Source organism: Malus domestica, chromosome 10, assembly GCF_042453785.1.
Source record: "Malus domestica chromosome 10, GDT2T_hap1".
Classification (NCBI taxonomy): domain Eukaryota; kingdom Viridiplantae; phylum Streptophyta; class Magnoliopsida; order Rosales; family Rosaceae; genus Malus; species Malus domestica.
The window spans coordinates 26,271,287-26,290,507 of NC_091670.1; the positions used below are offsets into that span (position 1 = coordinate 26,271,287).

The 19,221-nt window shown below is 37.3% G+C and overlaps 3 protein-coding genes across 4 annotated transcripts; 2 read left to right on the forward strand and 1 right to left on the reverse strand.

Moving 5' to 3' along the window:
• The first annotated feature begins 2,164 nt into the window (after positions 1-2,164).
• Positions 2,165-5,295, forward strand: LOC103445349 (asparagine--tRNA ligase, cytoplasmic 2-like). 2 transcript variants are annotated; one of them, XM_008384346.4, is made up of 8 exons: positions 2,165-2,922; positions 3,127-3,366; positions 3,575-3,970; positions 4,055-4,240; positions 4,342-4,406; positions 4,495-4,624; positions 4,749-4,807; positions 4,927-5,295. In XM_008384346.4, exons 1-8 carry the CDS (start codon positions 2,500-2,502, stop codon positions 5,108-5,110), a joined length of 1,683 nt encoding a protein of 560 aa, XP_008382568.3. In that variant the 5' UTR covers positions 2,165-2,499; the 3' UTR covers positions 5,111-5,295. The 2 variants fall into 2 exon arrangements, with proteins under 2 accessions (XP_008382568.3, XP_070662582.1); XM_070806481.1 differs by having other exon boundaries at positions 2,390-2,922; positions 3,163-3,366.
• Positions 5,296-5,404: 109 nt separating this feature from the next.
• Positions 5,405-6,327, reverse strand: LOC103445348 (cysteine-rich repeat secretory protein 55-like). Its single transcript, XM_008384345.4, has one exon. It carries the CDS (start codon positions 6,292-6,294, stop codon positions 5,494-5,496), a length of 801 nt encoding a protein of 266 aa, XP_008382567.3. The 5' UTR covers positions 6,295-6,327; the 3' UTR covers positions 5,405-5,493.
• A 6,320-nt stretch (positions 6,328-12,647) lies between these two features.
• On the forward strand, positions 12,648-15,131 carry LOC103445347 (ras-related protein RABA5b-like). Its single transcript, XM_008384344.4, has 2 exons — positions 12,648-13,151; positions 14,612-15,131. Exons 1-2 carry the CDS (start codon positions 12,821-12,823, stop codon positions 14,926-14,928), a joined length of 648 nt encoding a protein of 215 aa, XP_008382566.1. The 5' UTR covers positions 12,648-12,820; the 3' UTR covers positions 14,929-15,131.
• The last annotated feature ends 4,090 nt before the right edge of the window (positions 15,132-19,221 follow it).

The window sequence follows — 19,221 nt, forward strand, 5'->3', positions numbered from 1 at the left end:
GGAGAGGGAGAGGTGTGTCGCAATGAGCTGAGCCGCTCAGCCAGAGAAGAGATAGGGTGGCAAAAATATGTGCAGTGAGTCAGTCACTCAGAAGAGGGAGGCACACATGCACCTACTATTTAAGAACCCCTAACCTACAAATTATGCCTCTTCGCTCAGAACCCGTGGGTACTATATACGGGAATCTTTGCTGTGAATTGACCGTAACGCCCACAGTTTATGATGTCAGACAAGGGAAGGGATGACAAAAGGCGGGACAGGGCCGGGGTACCCCACCATTCCCCGCCTCTGATAGCGATTCGCTTTAAACCCCGACCGCGACCGCGACCCCAATAATTGCATCCATAACCATGTTTTTAATCCGTGGTTCCCCACCCTCGCCTCCGCTGGGGAAAGTACCCGTCAATTAGCATTAAGGTCTAAAATATTAATGATATCGGAAATATCAGTAGTCTAAAAATACGAAAATTTCGATGAAAATATCGGGATATTATCGATATTGATAAAATTTGAATAAAAGCCATGGAAATTGTAATAAAAACTAGGAAATTTTTATTGAAACTTTGCAGGATGTTTATTTAGTTAATTATCTATTAGTTTATCACAAAAAATTAGAAAGAAATGTATTGCATGATGAATTTAACTGATTTAAGTTGATTATATAGCGAGTTGGCAAACATTGTGATTGTAGAAAATATGTAGTAATTAATAAAAGAAGTTTAAACACACCATAATCATTTATATATAATGAATTAGTACAATATTTTACACTTTATACATTGCATAGTAAGATACATGAGTGACTTAGTATCACATAAAGTTCCTATCAAGGTCAAAAATATCGGTAGTCCAAAAACACGAAAATTTCGATAAAAATATTGGAATAATATCGATATTTTAGACCTTGATTAGCATATCATGAAATGTTTATTTAATTAGTGTATTTTTCACTCATGTATATTACATATATAGGCTATCTCTATGCAACATAAATTAATCAACCAACTAGTACAAGTATATCAAGTATGTAAAACAAGAAAAACTAAGAACATAATTTCAACATAATACAATTTTCGCACAGTTGTTATAGCTTAACAACCACCAATCCGTTGAATTTTTAAATTTTCATGTAGCAGCATAAAAATCTCCAATCGGACAAGGTTCGAGTTGTGCGATGGTAATGTCATCACTGCTCCATATCCGCCACAGAAATTGAAAAAAAAATCGACAAACCCGCCCCATACCCGTTTGCACTCTTCCATAACCGCCCTATTACGGTCGGGAAACCAAACCCGTGGTACTTTCTGTCGTCCCTATGTGAGACATATTCCAGTTTTAGATTTGAAAGGGCAGGAGGGGGATTTTGAGTTGGCAAATCATTTGTCACCTCTAGAAGCGTGGCGACGAATCTTTACTCCTAGACGGCAATTCTGCAGCGTAGCCCCAGTCGTGTGGTTTACACACAAAATAAGTTTTCCCTACAATACCAGCATCAGGGTTTTCAGGTCCCGGCAGTCTTGGCAAATGATGCTTATGGATTTTGCTTCTTTGCATAAACTTTTCTTCTCACAGATAAAAAGGAATAAACTTTTACAAGTGGGTACTCTGAAGTTTATTTTCGTAGATGAAGAATTTGATACTAAATTATTATTAACTAATTGTGCGGCTTAACCCAACTTCAACAACAATCGTGCACCAAAAGCAACGTCATCTCAATTTTTCACCACCTGACAAATGAAAAATTTATTGACGTGAAAGAATTGTAAAACAATATAATCAGAGAATACAAAGTAGATAAGTTTTTGCTAATAAACCCCAACACTTGGGTTGATTTAACCAATTTTCTATTAAAAATAATCATGGGGAGGTAGAGATATATCTACATAACGTTTGAAGATGAGGCTTTGATTATTTCGGTTGTAAATTTCGTATCCTTAGAAAGCCTCAATAATAACAATAATCACTACTACATGATTATTTGGTCTAGCGACATTCAGTCTTCACTTAATTAAAGTAGAATTTGAGTTCAAATATTAAGGACGACAATTTTTGATAAAAGCCATCAATAATGAAAATCATTTATTTGGATTGGATTAGGTTAAATCTTGCGAAGATAGGAATAAAATAAACAACGTGACTTTCAACATAGGTCTTCTTTTCCAACAAGTGACAAAAAATTTGGAAAAAAAGGAACAGTTTAAAGTCGGTTATATCAGGCTTGAAAATTCCCGCGAATGCCCAACTTTGAAGAATACCAAACCTTGCCTCCCACAACTCTCCAATCTCTCTGTCTTCTGAAAAAAAAAAACTTGCCCAATTCAAATCCCAGAAACAATCCCTTTCCTTCATCCCAACATCTCCTAAAACTCAAAATCTCAGACTCTCTCCTCTCCCAGGCAAAGCATTTAAACCTCTTATATCAACCGACCAAACAATGTCCCAATCACATCTTCACCATTCTAATCTCATTTCATTCAACTCTTGTTTCTCTATCTCGAAATGGAATCTGAACAAGCCACGACAGCTGCTAGTACCACCCGATTGAGCCCTTTCAAGTACTCGAATCGGGTGCTTTTGAAAACCATCTTGGATAGAAGGGATGGTGGTTTGGAGTTGATTGGTGAGAGGGTTGTGATTGGAGGATGGGTGAAGTCCTCCAAGGAGGTCAGGAAAGAGCCGGTGCCACATATAGCTGGTGATTATGTGTCGGGTGAACCTGAACCAAGGTCAGACGTCTGCTGCTGCATCGAAATTCTTCAGTCTCGGATTCCTTTTTTACGAACAATTGTTAAGGTCTTGGGAGGAGGAAGTGGCGGTCATTATCCACTTACGGATAAGTTGGAAACATCGATTCATACGTCCCCGCCGCCTTCCACTGTCGTCTTGCAAGTCGGCGATGGTTCTTGCGTTGCAAACCTTCAGGTAAATACGAGCAAATAGTATTTGTACCATCTCAACTGATGATACTTTGTACCGTATCTCTAATAGAGGTGCGCGACACACAAAATTTAGAGGTGGTATAAATAATTTTGCTACTTGGAGTAGTTATCCAACTTTTTCTATGAATTTTATTTGGCAAGGTGAAAATTTATGTGGCACTATTTTATTATATTTGATGTTTCTCAGGTTGTTATTGAATCCTCCCTGACTCCCCCATGCCAGCTCTTGCATACTGGAACTTGCATCATAGTGGAAGGCTTGCTGCAGAAGTCTTGGGTACTACAAGGCAAATACGTTATCGAGCTGAAAGTGGATAAACTTCATCACATCGGAACAGTAGAATATAGCAGTTATCCATTATCGAAAAAACGCGTGCCTCTAGATAAACTAAGGGAGTTTTGCCACATTAGACCGCGGACAACAACGGTAATTTGCATCTCCCATTGTTATTTGGTTGTGTTTCTTCAATTTGTGGTATTTGTTGAGTGTTTGACATATATAATGCATTTAGACTTTTAGGTCATGACAAAGGGCGCATACGATTGATATACATTGTTGGTTTATTTTCTAACAGCTTAAGTTTTTGACGTCTGTGATTCCTTAATGCAATATGACATGTTCTAAATTATTTTAGGTGCAATCCGTCATGCGAATCCGCAATGCCCTGGAGTTTGCAGCTCACACATTTTGTCAAAACCATGGTTTTCTTTCGGTGCATGTACCCATTATAACAACTACAGACGGCAAAGGATCCAGTGAAAAATTCCATGTCACTAGCCATTTCGCAGCAGCAGGTGAAAAGGAGGAGCCTAAGAAAGCCGTTGTTGACAATGTTAAATCTTCTGAGGGTTACTTCTCTAGCCCAACTTATCTAACCTCTTCTGGCCGGATGCATCTGGAGAGCTACGCTTGCGCCCTTGGAAATGTGTACTCATTCGGGCCACGATTTCGAGCAGAGAAAGGAGAGTCCCCAAAACATGCTGCAGAAATGTGGATGATTGAAGTTGAATTGGCATTTTCAGAATTAGAGGTACAAGTTAATGTTTTTTGGGATGACTGAATTTGTGCTCATTTTTTTTTATCATATCTAACAATTATCTTCTGGAGCTTGCAGGAAGCAATCAACTGTGCAGGTGACTTTTTCAAGTCCCTCTGCAAATGGGTAGTGGAAAATTGTTCGGAAGATATGAAATTCCTTTCTCAGCGAATCGACAAAACCAGAACCGAACGTCTTCAGTCAATGGTTTTGAGTACATTTGAAAGAGTTTCCTACACTGAGGCTTTGGATGCTTTAAAGAAGGTTTGATTGTATAATTAACATTCTCATTGAGTATAATTCTGACAACTATGTCTTTCTCCTGCAACATTATTTACGGAAGTTTATCGATTTTAACCTGCCAGGTTACAGAAAAGAAAAAGGACACAATGATCGAGTGGGGTGCTGCACTAACTGAAGCGGATCTAAGGTATGCATACGAACATTGTGGTAAGTAATCTAAATTGGCCAATATCTCAATTGAGATTCCTAACCTTTTCTTTTTTCATGCATTACAGTTGTTTGGCTGATGAAATCTACAAGAAGCCTGTAATTGTATACAATTATCCAAAAGAAACCAAGCCATTTTATGTCCGGCTTAACGATGATGGAAAAACAGTTGCAGCATTTGATATGGTTGTTCCAAAGGTAAGCTCATACTTGCACTTTAAGAAACCATGAGAAACCTTTTATCGAAGCTCCCCCATCCCTATATAAGTTCAAATTAATCAAAAACTGGTTTCGATGCTGAAAAAGGCTTATTTTTTCGCAGGCTGGGAGGTTAATTTCTGGTAGCCAAAATGAGGAGCGCATCAACATTCTAACTACAAGGTACTCATTTGCATTAATCGTCTTATATGATAGCCAAAAACTCAAAAGGTTGTTCTTGCCTTCTTTTGGACATGGAAATTAATAAATAAATTTCATATTTTGGTGTTTCTTGTTTGCAGGATTAAAGAATTGGGATTGGCAGCACAGCAGTACGAATGGTACTTGGATCTTCGCCGGCATGGAACCGTGAAGCACTCGGGATTCAATCTTGAGTTTGATCATATGGTTCTGTTTGCCACTGGCCTGAATGATGTAAGGGATGTCATCCCCTTTCCCAGAAGCCGTGGCAAAGCTAACTACTAGTCTACTTTGAGTACAAAATAAGATGTAAAGGACCCAAATGGTGAAAAATTGTATACATACATTGATGAAACATATGATTTCATACATGTAAATGAATAAGGAGATTTGTAATTGGGATGCAACATGCAAGCCTTGTAAAAATTTGTGCGTTCTTTCTTTGGAATTTGAATGATTTGGCACCAAAATATGGAATTCCATTGGCTTTAAAGGATAATTCAACGAAGAAAAAATATGCACAAATGGATTAGAGAATTGGTTATAAACTTGTAATCATGAACATAACAAAACAGATAATAAACTCTAAATAAAACACGGTTTAGTGCCCCTTTATTGCGCAATAGTACATCTTCCTTTCGGAGTGTTGTATACTAGAAGTACAAAATTTATGGATAAACTATAGCCATTACATTATTTTCATCCACGGCCTGCTGGGTATTGTTTGAATCAAGAGGGAAGAAAAATGGATAGAGCTCATATCTAACATAGCAGCTACTATACAAAACTCTACATCCCTTTCTGTTGTTACAAAAAGTTGGGAAATTTCCCACTGCAATGGACAAGCACTGAGAGCAGCCTAGCTGAGGCAAGTCCCTTGTGCACTGCACTAGGGCATATAGTGTCACAAATGGTGATAGCTTTGTCTCACCTTTCCCAAGCCCTCCACTCTCCGGCACAACAGCTTGTGCCCTAATCTTATCCGCCAGAGCTCCTAGTTCCTTGTTAAAGTTCTCGGGGTCGGTCACATTATTAACATTGTAGTAAAATATACCATAAGATGTGTCAACTTCCCCAATGAAGCTCTTGTCACTGTACCTCAAGAAACAATAATCATACCAAATTCGTGCGTCAGCTTGGTTCGGACAGCGCCGGCGAATTTGCTTTGCGGCGTCTTGGATGCAAGTTGAGCAGTCTTTGGTGCCCACAACGTCACCTCTGCATTGAGCCAGGCCATAGACTTGGTCTTGGTTCATCCCATAGGAGGTAGCCAAAAAACCGGTTGAGGCAGTTTTTGGAACCAATTCAGCCAACAAGCTATCGATATTTTGTGATATTTGAGTGCCATTACTTATTTTAGTGCTATCCTTGTTGCAAAAATCTCCCAAAGGATCTTGAGATTCTGCAATGCAAATGCACAAAACAAGCAAATAGAGAAGAATATGGTATGAAAAGTTCATAATCTTCATATTTTGGCTCACCTAGAATGCATGGGATGAAGATAGATTTGTGAGGTGGTTGTTTATATAACAAGCAGTTTAGTGGAGATGGAAGTGGGTGTGGGGAAGCCATTGCAAATTAAGCAGACATTTTTGACTTTGTTGGGGCAGTCCACAATATTACCAATGACTGGAAAATTAGAAAGATACAAATGTTAGGTTTTTGGCTTATTGCTTCTAGAATGAGAATAGATTTCTTGGCTCCTCTCTTTTGTTCAAGTCAATCGACAGAACTCAATACCTGCACATATAGTGAGCTTATCACCACATAATTATGGCATATTTTCTGACTCAAATGAATATTTAAATTATTCCGATTTTAAACTTTTCGTGTGTTTATTATAACATATATAATAGAAAAAAATATATGTTGCTCTCACGTTACAATTCGTAAACGAATACACACAAAATCAGAGAGTGTTTAGGCCATCTCCAACCAACCCAGCCAAAAATTGGAGAACTGGCCAGCGGGCTGGCCAAAAGCAGCCAGCTAGCCAACCCTATAGCCCAGCCCAAACACATGCTACCTGACACCAGGTTACTGTTTGGTTTGACTTTTTTACCTTTTTTTTAGACAAAATTTAAAAAAAAATTCTAATTTTTTTCCTATATCCATTTCTCACATCATTTTCACCATTCTATACTATCTTATCTCATTTCATTTTAATTATTCACCAATCTTTCACATCTTTATCATTTTACACAGATAAAAATCCAAAAGCTTATTAATTTAGCAACAAGTGACACTCAAAATATGTTCGAAAACCTTATTTTAATATGGTATTTTAATTCAATTAACCATATTAATTCAATTAAAGTAATAAATTATTGAGAGGGCTAAAAAATAGCCCATTTCGGTTGGAGATGAGTTTTTTGTCAAACGGGCTATGTTTTGACCTATGACTCTTTGACCCCCTCGCTTGGAGAAGGTATAAAATATGACATGATATTGTTCATTAAAAAAATTATTTCTTGCATGACCATAAGGCTAAACATGGCCCTTTGGCCCCCTTTTGGTTGAAAATAATCTTAATTGATTGATCTCATATCTATTCAGTTTTTTTTATATTCACGATTTCTCTTATTCTAAATAAGTAAATCATCGTTTAGGTTCTTTTGGGTAAAATCAAATACTTATATTATTATTTTTTTCATATAAAAGAACCTTAAACAATACTGATTGCACGGGGTCTACGCATGAAATAATATCTGATCATGGTCAACTTTTTGGGCTTTCACATTTCTGATTTTTGACTCCTCACAACAAGTTGCTTGCTTTATTATAGTCTTGTCCTCGGGTCTACTCGTGAACAGCCAGAAAGGTATAAGTTGACAGAAGAAAACACTTTGCAAAGAGCTGTAGCTCGAGGGATATGTGTCAAAATTTTCAATTTGACGAGTGACATTAGATTAATAGAATGGTTCAGATCTAATAAAATGCAAGTAAATGCAGAATATATAAATGTAGAGACTTGAAATTCGTAATTCGATTAGTTAAGAATATTATCTTTACTCTAAAAAACTAAATTTGATTCCGTCTATTTTAATATCGCTTATAAAATAAAAATAAATTTCCTTACATGATTATATATTAGTCGCTCCATTTTAAAAATTCAATGTTTGGTGTATCTTTACTTGCCCTTTTCCCTAATTTGACGCAACAAGACACATGTAGTTCCCATTTCCCACATTATGACTTCAAATTTGTGGTTACAAGGAGGACAGCAGAAGATTGGCACCAATCACATATATTATTAATCTACGGTTGATTTAAACGAATAAACTGAATTGATTGTGTAAGATTTGTCTTTGGGATACGCCTTAATACCTCCTTTTAAGCATCGTAAAGCATACAATTTCTTCAAACTATATAATTATGTAGTATGTACCATAACAAAATATGAAACAAGCAAAACTAGCATCGTATTAAGCATGGTAAACCATACTTCTTCAATTAATTTGAATATGACACTGTCACGTAAGTTGTAAATTTATAAACTATAGACTCATTAATCACAGTATATAAATTAGTAACACTATGTGACGGTTTTAACGTGACATTCATTCATGATCGACATAATGATGTTCTTTGTTATCATCAAATAAGACCACATGCTATCATAATGTCCAAATATTATCCCAATAAACAATAGCAGTACCCACATAACCGACACAACCATGTCAATTAATTATAGCTTAATTTGTATATGCATGCAAATAAAAGCCATTTATGGTCACCATTCACCCATAAAGGGTAGGATAATACTTTGTGTTTACTCTCTCTATTGTTTTATGAATATCTGATTTTGTCAAGAAAAAAAATATTATAGTTGAACTGTTTCACTTTTTTTATAATTATTTAAATAATCAAATCAAATTAAAGATTTTTAGTCATTCATACGTAACAAATACATTCTCACAAAAATTTTAGTTATCAAAGTCATTGATTTTGTTCAGTAAATGACTAAACAGTTAATCAAATAGATAGTTACGATTATAACTTTAGGATAATGCATGTGTCTCCCTCATGGAGATATTTACTTGTTCTCCACTTACAATTAACAAACATTTATTGTCCGAATATCATAATCAAAATTGTTCACTCCCCTCTAAAGATCATATATGCAAAAGTTATTCAATTTAAAGATTTTTGCATAAAATAAATGAACGGGATCACTCGTGTGTCAATCTTCCAAGGAAGATGAAAAATTACATATTATATATAACAATATATATATATATTTTTTTTATTTAAATATAAACAAACCAAATCCTATTTCGATCGGATCATTCCATATTGACCAGACCGAAATAGGGTTATATACATTCTAAGCTTCTTCATGAGGATGCTACTTGTTACCAAAACCGTTGATTGGTTTCACATGTATAGATAACTAACCGATCTTCAAATTGAATGATTTGTTTGCAGATGTGATCTTTAGATTATGATAAAGAGAATAAACTGCTCTTATTATGATTTTCGGACGGTTATGATTTGTTAATCATAAATGAAATGACAAGTAAGTGCCATATGGGAGTAGATATGGCAAATTAACCCATTGGCTTGTTATGAATACCCGTTAAGACCCATTTAATTTTATATCACCATAATATAGAGGAGAGATCAGTAGTGGTGATGATAGTGTAAGGTGAAATCAAACTAAATGAGTCATAATGGGTGCCAATTAACAATCCAATAGGTTAATTTGTCACCTCTACATGGAAGGACACAAGCATTTTCCATGACTTTAATATACTAAAAATATGCTAATTGCAACTAAGTGGACATGTGAACGGAAGTATTGTCTCATGGAAAAGAACTTTCAAATGCATGAGATGCTATGGTGGTGACACCTAAAATGCATGAGATGCTATGGTGGTGACACCTAAATCTAGTATCAAATTGTTAATTACATTAAGGGTAAATTACACAAATTTACCATAATTACGGATCAAACCACAATCTCATACCTCATGTTTTAAAAATTACAATGTCATACATCACCTTACGAATTTATTGCAATGTCAGACATTCGTCAAATTTATCTGTCTATTTCTCTATTAAATGCTAATATGACATGAGGCGATGCCTACTCCTTCGCCCAACTGGATAAAAACATTAATTAAATATTAATAAATTAAAGATTTTATTTAAAAATTGTGGTACCCACCTTTTACAAACCCATCACCCTCACCCTTCTTCCCCAGTCCATCTGTCTCCCCCTCCTTCCTTCCTTCACCACCAAAGCCACAACCCACTCGCCCACTGCCGCCCTCACCTGCCAATCACCTTATATTCGTTAACCCATGTCCAAGACTAGGCTCACCCACCGCCATTCATCCTCACCCTCTTTCCGTTCACCCTTCCTTCACCACCAAAACCACAACCCACTCCCCCACACAATGGTTCTCCACTCTCCTCATCTCTCCCCGAAAAAAAATAAAATTTTGAAAGAAAGAAAAATCCAAAAAAAGGGCACAATTAGTTCTCTAAGTCAGGCACAAGTGGTTCACCACCCTCCCAAAAAAAAAAATATTTGAAAGAAAAAAATCCTTTTTTTTTTGGGTAGGTGATTGATTCGATCTCAATTCGCGTCTTCAATCTTCATATTCGCCATCAACGACTTAACCGACCGGATTCTGCTGTTGCTTCTTCCCTCCCCATGCACCTCAACGTCGCCTCCTAGACCCAATCCCCTTCAGCCGCCTGACCTCCCCCATCTCCGTCTCATCATGCCATTGCAAACATTGGAGGTGCCTTCGACTGAAAAGTCAACAACGCCCACCACGGTCTACAAGATTCCACTCGATGGCTTGAGGGAATAGCATGTTTTTTAGAAAGAAAGGTGGTGTTTGCACCTAAAATGTGCACCGTTTTACTTATTTGAGCCATTTGGGTAAAATATGGCATTTGGAGGATTAATGTGCAAGAAGGCTAACTTGGAAAGATATTTGGCTACAAGTGGAGTGGTTTGACATTATAATATTGCTTTTCCCATTTGTTTGGGTGGTGGAGGTGTGTCAAGCCTTTGTTTAATCAAAACAAATGCATGTATTGCAAGTGGATGAGAGACACCATGCCGGCTTTTGGGCAATGATATGTGGTGAAAGAAGCTTTGCGTGTTTCTTTTAATTATTTTATTGCAAGTGGGAAAAAGGCATGTGGTGGAGATGCAAATTTGCCTATTTTAATATTATTTCACATGCAAGCTGGCAGTGAAGTGCATTTGGACAGATTTAATGTTCTCAGCAAGGGTTTTCTCAGTTCTCTATGTAAAGAAGCAGAAGCACAAGGATAAAAGACACTCAAACAACCAATCAATCAACTTTACTCAAATTAACTCATCAGCTTCCTTGTAGACATTTAGCTTTAGCCAAGCATCCATTGCTTTCTTTGTTTATTAGCTCTGCTGCTCGCTAGTAGTATCGATCTCATTTGTAGTTCATGTACAACTCATTTCCAGTCGTTTAATTTACAAGCAATCTACAATATTAGTCATTTACTTTCCTCTGTCATTTACATTTCCAGCAACCCTGCCATTTACATATTGTTCCATCTCTCCATATAAGTAAAGTCCTTATCTTTAAAGCAAACAAAGAACCTTGATTTGAGCCACTCCAACTCAATGACACAATTTCTTGGTTTGAAGTCAAACTTAGGCGCAACCTCAATCATTCAGATCCCGTCTACTAGCGGCACGCTCGCACCCACCAATTTCATGTTTGAGTAAATTCCCAGCATGCCCACGAGGCCCATGGCGAATTTAGGGAGCAAACAAGTGGCTCGGGGGAAAAGCATGTCAATGACGACAATGTTCTTGCCTTTGGAGAGGACAGTGAAGGTTTAGCGTCATGGATTAGAGTGGAATGTGGTGGAGAAAGAGGAGGGGGAGGAGATCTATGGGTGGGAGGTGGAGATGGAGGAGGAGAATGAAGGAAATGGTGGTCTTAGAGAAGAAAGGAGGCGATGTCACTGGAAAGGATTGGGAGAAAGACGAGAGACAGAATTGAATTGTGAGAGATTTTTTACCTTTTTAATCCAATTGGGCAAGAGAGCGGGTCATGTACCTACCATGTCAAGAATTAACAGACAAATTGACAATTTTTTTAACGAAAGTCTAAAATTGCAACAAATTTGTAGGTTAATGTATGACATTGCAATGTTAAAAAAAAAAAAGATATGGATTGCGGTTCATCCCATAATTGAAGTGGTTTTGTGAAATTTTCCTTACAAATTGAAACACATGACATCATGTAATCGACTTAAAACACCATCATCGTGGATCGTTTCTAGCAGATAAGTTTCTCTCACTCAGCAAAGTCAAGGGCAAACCCCGAAATTCAACATATAAAAAAAGAGTAATGCTAGGGAGATTAAATCTGTAGACAAAACTTACAAATTAAATGATATATCTCCAATAGAAATAACTGCGTTTATCAACGCTTAAGTAATAGTCCAACCATCAACTTCCATGTCATTTAGTTTGCAAATTTTGTTTACAAATTTAGCCTACATATCATTACCCATTTTTTAATGGGTAATGCTAGAGAGTCTAAATTTGTAGAAAATTTTTGAAAACTCAATGACTTGGAACTTGATGATTGAATTATTACTTAGGGTAATGCTAGGGGACTAAATTTGTAAACAAATTTTGCAAACTAAATGACATGGAATTTGATGGTTGGACTATTACTTAACTGTTGATAAATATGCTCATTTTTATTGGTGACACATTATTTAGTTTGCAAATTTAATCTATAAATTTAGTTTCCTTGTATTATCTCTAAAAAAAATTATATATTAACACCGAAAAGAGAGGGGAAAAAATCATTTTATTAACCCGCCAATTACGCAGCATTGTCCTAAGCTAATTTCTAGCACTACAAAACTAACCCGAACTTGCACGCATGTATACACACACAAAAAACACCTTTCCTTTCCAAAAAAAAGTCCAAGCAATTCAGTCCGAAGAATACTCGCAGAGAGAGAGACCCAATGGAGGAAGGGCTCGGCGGAGAGGAGTACTTGTTCAAGGTGGTGCTGATAGGCGACTCGGCGGTGGGCAAGTCGAACCTCCTCTCGCGGTTCGCCCGCAACGAGTTCGACCCCAACAACAAGGCCACAATTGGGGTCGAGTTTCTGACCCAGGAGTTGGAAATCGACGGAAAAATGATCAAGGCTCAGATCTGGGACACCGCCGGCCAAGAGCGCTTCAGGGCCGTCACCTCTGCTTACTACAGAGGCGCTGTCGGCGCCCTGATTGTGTACGACATCAGTAGGAAGACCACCTTTGAGAGCGTCAAGCGCTGGCTCGATGAGCTTACTAGTACGTTTTTGCATGGCCCTTTTGTTAAACACTTTTCTGTTTGGTTGGTGAGAAACCCTTTTGTTAAAGATTGGTAATTTTGTTTGGTTGATGCTATGAGTTTTCATTAGCAGAGGGTGATTGTTTTAGCTGTGTTTATCTTTACCAGTAAATTTTTGCTTACCCCTTCTGTTATGGTTGAGTTTTTTCTGTTTGGTTGGTGAGAAAATGTAGGAAAAGGAAGAGTTACTAGTGAGTTTTGTAAGATATGGTTGTCTACTTATCTTTGGTCAATGAAATTTTGGGGCCATATTTGGTTTATTATATTTCCACTAATCTTTTTGCTCAATTGGTCTAGTTCTGATTATACATTGTGCTAGTAGAGTAAAGAAATGGCAATTTGTTTTTGTATAATGGGAATAGAAAGCTTCTAATTACTTGGGAACATGTTCTTCTTCCCTGAAATGGGTGTACTGAGAAAAAGGGCAGACTTTTATGGGTGTGGTAATAATAGTTTGTGTTGCATTTTTTATTCTTCGTTTCCTGGTAATATTGTTCCTTAATTTTTGAGTTTGTGCAGTTCTGCACACATTTCAACAGTTTGGTAGCCACTTTAAACAACTTTGTGCAGATATGAGAAACCCCAAATGAAATGCTACTGATTTTGTGGCTGGCATGTGGTGGCAGTGTGAATAGGGAATGTGTCGTATATAATGTGGTCTTCTTAGGGAGCAAAACTTGGATATTATTGCTGTTGAACATTTATTAGGTTAGGTCAAGCATTTAGGTAGCAATTCAGGGTGTTGTGATTTGTGGATTGCTTAACATGGTGGTTTGTTTATTCAAATTGAAGGGCAACTACTTCCAAGTTATTCAACATTTTTTCATTAATGTTAGAACTTTATACCTACCTTAGAACCTGACCCCAGCTTGGGCCATAAGTGTAGCTTTGGTTACACCGGTTGCAGGCTGGCCCCAACATGGGAGTTTGTTTTCTACTTGCTGAAGCCAGGTTGGTTCTGATTTAGGTTTTTCCTTTTGCCCTCGGGCCCTATTGGACCCGATAAAAGAAAATAGACATACCTTAGAACGCTTAGGTTTCTAAGTTCTTCAAATTGTGCAATGTACTTGACATGATTTAGTGCAGCATAAGGAATTGATTGAATGCTTATTTTATTCTGTTCCACAGCCGACGTTTCTTACAGAAATATCCCCCTAACAAATGCGAACTGTAGAAGTTTTGTTTGTTTACATAATCGATGTAACTTAGAGTAATTCAGTGGCTAATACTTTGGACTCATTAAGTTGCTTATTGAACGTGTTGTTTTAACCCCTTAGTTTGCAGTTTTTGTTTAACTTTTTAGGTAGGTATTTGGTAATTTCATTAGCATTCACAATCTTCTGATCATTTTGACATTCATATTCATATTTCTAATTTATCGAGTGTTAGACCGTTAACGCTTAATTGAATGATTACGCAGCTCATTGTGAAACAACCGTAGCAAGGATGTTGGTAGGAAACAAATGTGATTTGGAGGATATTAGGGCTGTGAGCATGGAAGATGGCAAAAGCCTGGCTGAGGAAGAAGGGCTATTCTTCATGGAGACTTCTGCACTTAATTCCACCAACGTTCAAACCGCTTTTGAGATAGTTATCCGGGAGATATACAACAATGTCAGCAGGAAAATCCTAAATTCTGATTCCTACAAGGCCGAGTTGTCTGTAAACCGAGTAAGCCTGGTGAAAAACGGGGCAGACTCGAAAAGCAGGATGAATCTCTCTTGTTGTGGTGGATGATCCCTATTTCCTTCGGTTTTACGTTTCTCTTTAGAGTGTTCGTTTTACCCCACGCATGCCATTCAAAAACCTGTGATTGGGGGATTAGCTATATTTATAAGACTATTTTCATAGTTTTCTTAAATTTCAAGCTCTTATTACTGTGTTGTGTTGTGAATCCTGAGAGTACATTCACAAGTATGAAAAGAAGCATACATTACATATCCTACCATTGTGGAAAACACCAATATAATTCTTCCCAATCTGATTTTTTTGAACAGTTTTGGATTTTTTTGAGGATTTTGTTTAGCTTTGGTTCGGTTGTATTATTATTTTAATTTATTGGAGGCCATCGGACCTATTGGGCTGTATTATCTTCAAATTAAACTATTTAAATTACAAGATTGCAAAATAGAAAAAAAAAAAATCATCAAGGAGCATTATGTATAGAGATAGAGACAAAAACACAAAGTACATTTCATAAGATTCAACCAAAACTTCAAATTGATTTTAAATCAGTAAAAATAATTTTTGCAAGTTTAGTTTCACAATTCATGCCATTTTGCAAGACTAGTCTCAAAATTCTATGCACTTTTGCAAGATCAGTTTCACATGCACTTTTGCAAGACTAGTTACAAAATTCCAATACTTCTGCAAGATCAGTTTTAAAATTTCAACATTTCTGCATGATCAGTTTTAAAATTCCAGCACTTATGCATGATCAATTTTCAAATTTTTTTGCACTTCTCAAGTTCAGTTCAAAATTCTATCACTTCAGCAAAATTAGTTTCAAAACTTGTAGCACTTATGCATGGTAAGTTTCAAAATTTTAGTATTTCTGTAAGATCAGTTTCAAAATTCTTGCCTCCAAATCAATCAAAACATCAAATTCAAATACTATATAAAAAAAATACTAAACTCAAAAACAAAAAATCGTTCTTAGAAAAGAAAAAGGACACTCATAAATCTAGGAAATAATACAAAGAAGAAGACAAGGAGGGAGAAAGAGAGAAGTAGGAATAAGAAATAAAAGAGAATGGCAAAGGAGGAGAGATTGAAAGAGAGGAAAATAGGAAAAAAGAGGAGTCGGGAGAGAAAAAAATGGACGAAGGAGGAGGAAGAGAGAGAGAGAGAGAAAGGAACGAAGAAGAAAAATGAGGAAAGAGAAAGAAATTATACAAATAAGTTGATAGAGGAGTAAAATTGTATATGAAAAAACAATTATAAAATAAGCATGACATCACTCGCCACATGAATGAGTATTGTCCCTATTTGAAATAAATAAAAATGGCAAATTACATTTTACCCCTCATGTTTAGGGTCGATTTCAATTTCTTACAACATCTTTAAAACATTTCAATTTCATACATTTACTTATCATTTTATTTCAATTTCATACATCCGTCAGAAAATCCGTTAAGTAATGACGTGACAAATATGGAATCCACATTTATGTTAACGTGGCTGCCAAATTTGTGCCACATGGCAAAAATAATAATTTTTATGCATTTAAAATATAATAATTTACCCTACTTAAATAAAATAAAACCCAGAAACCCATCTTCCCCCCAACCCACCTCCCTCTCCTCCACTCTCTTCACCTCCCCTCCCATCCAAAAACCCACCCCATCCCACCCCACCCCCACCTCCCTTGCGACCCCCCCACCCAACCCACCTATTTCCGATGACTTCCTCCATCTCTTTCTCTTCCTCATTCTCTCATTCTAACCTTGAATTGGCTTCGATTAGACCCACGAGATGTAGCCTACAACATCGGAAGGGAATTTTGGTATTTGGCAATCGAAGGAGTGCTGTTCTTCCTACAAAAAATCTGGGTTTTTTGGGGTGGGGGTGGGGGTGGGGGTGGGGGGGGGGGTTGCGGGCAAGGTGGGGGTGGGGTGGGTTTTTGGATGGGAGGGGAGATGAAGAGAGTGGAGGAAAGGGAGGTGGGTCGGGGGGAAGATGGGTTTCTGGGTTTGATTTTTTTTATTTTTAAAGTAGGGTAAATTATTATATTTTAAATGCATAAAAAAAAAAAAATGGCCACGTGGCACAAATGTGAATCTCATATTTGCCACGTCATCACTTAACAGATTTTCTAACATATGTATTGTCATATCCCGGCCCGGGACGAATCACTTCCCAGGCCCGCTCCACCACCGTAGCATGATATTGTCCGCTTTGGGCCCCGATCACACCCTCACGGTTTTGTTTCTGGGAACTCATGAGCAACTTCCCAGTGGGTCACCCATCCTGAGAGTGATCTGGCCTCCTTCTCGCTTAACTTCGGAGTTCCTACGGAACCCGAAGCTAGTGAGCTCCCAAAAAGCCTCGTGCTAGGTAGGGATGAGAATATACATCCACCCCCCTTAAGTGTCCGAAGTCCTCGTCGGCACACTTTCGGCCAGGGATTGGCTCTGATACCATTTGTCACATCCCAGCCTAGGTCCACCACATACCAGGCCCGCTCTACCACCGTAGCACGATATTGTCCGCTTTGGGCTTACCATTCCCTCATGGTTTTGTTTTTTGGGAACTCACGAGCAACTTTCCAGTGGGTCACCCATCCTGGGAGTGTTCTGGCCTCCTTCTTTATTGTGACATCCCACATCGCCCAGGGGAGTGATCCTTAAATGTATATTCTCATCCCTACCTAGCACGAGGCCTTTTGGGAGCTCACTGGCTTAGGGTTCCGTAGGAACTCCGAAGTTAAGCGAGAAGGAGGCCAGAGCACTCCCAGGATGGGTAACCCACTAGGAAGTTGCTCGTGAGATCCCAAAAACAAAACCGTGAGGGAATTGTAAGCCCAAAGCGGACAATATCGTGCTACAGTGGTAGAGTGGGCTAGGGATGTGGTGGACCCGGGCGGGGATGTGACATGTATGAAATTGAAATTGATCCTAAACCAGGGGGGGTAAAATGTAATTTGCCCTATAAAAAAGTTTGGTTTCTCTCCAAAATAGTCTCATAATTTAGATGTATGTGTAATTGTAAGCTTTAACTATAGAGACAAAAACACAAAATACATTTGACAGAAGTCCACTAGTTTTGAATCATTCAAGGAGAGACAAAACTACAAACTGACACCATTTATAAAACTTCAAACTGATTTTAGATCCGTAAAAATTAATTTATGCACTTTTGCAAGATCAATTTCTTAATTCAAGCACTTCACCAAGACCAATTTAAAAAACTTATGCACTTTTACAAGATCAGTTTCACAATTGATGCAGTTTTGCAAAATTAGTTTCAAATTTTTCTGCACTTCTGCAAGATTAGTTTCAATATTCCAACACTTCTAGAAGAATAGTTTCAAAAAATTTTAGCACTATTGCAAGATATTTTTTAAAATTCTTGCTCTTCTGCAATATCAATTAAAAAAAATAAAAAATTCATGCATCCAAAGGGTCATGCAAATTTAAGAAAAAAAAATATTTTTCTTAACGGGTCGGGTCACTTTACCCGTTGGGTAAAGTGACCCGACCTGTTAAGGACCCGTTAAGCCCGTTAAGATAACAGGTGTTACACGAAAACGACACGACTTGTTTGCCAGGCCTAATCCAAATCAATCAAAACCTCAAAATCAAATCTTTCAAAAATACTAAATTAGAAAACCAAAAATCTCAATTGTTCTTAGAAAAGAAAAAAAACTCATAAGTTTAGGGAACAATATGAAGAAGAAGAGGATGAGGGGGAGAGAGAAGTATGAAGAAGAAATATAAGAGGGAATGATGAAGGATGAGATAGGGGATGAGAGAGAGAGAGAGAGAGAGAGAGAGAGAGAGAGAGAGAGAGAGAGAGAGAGAGAGAGAGAGAGAGAGAGAGAGAACATGGGTAGGAATGAGAAGGAAGAGAGAAAGAAATAATACAAATAAGGAGATAAGATTCATTTTTCAATTATAAAGGGGTAAAATTGTAGATCCAAAATTAATTAAAAAAATAACAATGACATTACTTGCAAGCGTAGCGCATTACTTACAAATGTAGCGTTTGTGAGTCTATTGTGCATGTATACAGAGATTGTCCTATTGGTGTTCAGGTATGACAAAGTCTCAATGTTCCAAATTTTTTTCGATCTCGAGGATATCTTGGAATGGTTGCATAATAATTTTTCTTCAAAGGCTTTCTTCCTCGACCATTTTGATTAACGTCTTGTGTTTTGTGTCACCTCCTAGTTCATTTGGCATTGGCGAAATAAGAGCATTTTTGAAAGTGATTTTGTCTTCCCAGTGATCCTAAAATTATTATTCTCACTTATTGTCATGAATGGTTGCAAGAAAATATTATTACTTCTCATAAGGCACCTAGAGCCCT

What these genes read in the sequence shown, in the direction of transcription:
- LOC103445348 (XM_008384345.4), bottom strand. Translation starts at nt 6,294, where the DNA reads ATGAAGATTATGAACTTTTCATACCATATTCTTCTCTATTTGCTTGTT.
- LOC103445349 (XM_008384346.4), top strand. Translation starts at nt 2,500, where the DNA reads ATGGAATCTGAACAAGCCACGACAGCTGCTAGTACCACCCGATTGAGC. An exon ending in CTAACTGAAGCGGATCTAAG is followed by an intron (nt 4,407 to 4,494) that starts GTATGCATACGA and finishes CATGCATTACAG; the next exon opens with TTGTTTGGCTGATGAAATCT. An exon ending in TTGATATGGTTGTTCCAAAG is followed by an intron (nt 4,625 to 4,748) that starts GTAAGCTCATAC and finishes ATTTTTTCGCAG; the next exon opens with GCTGGGAGGTTAATTTCTGG.
- LOC103445347 (XM_008384344.4), top strand. Translation starts at nt 12,821, where the DNA reads ATGGAGGAAGGGCTCGGCGGAGAGGAGTACTTGTTCAAGGTGGTGCTG. An exon ending in CTGGCTCGATGAGCTTACTA is followed by an intron (nt 13,152 to 14,611) that starts GTACGTTTTTGC and finishes ATGATTACGCAG; the next exon opens with CTCATTGTGAAACAACCGTA.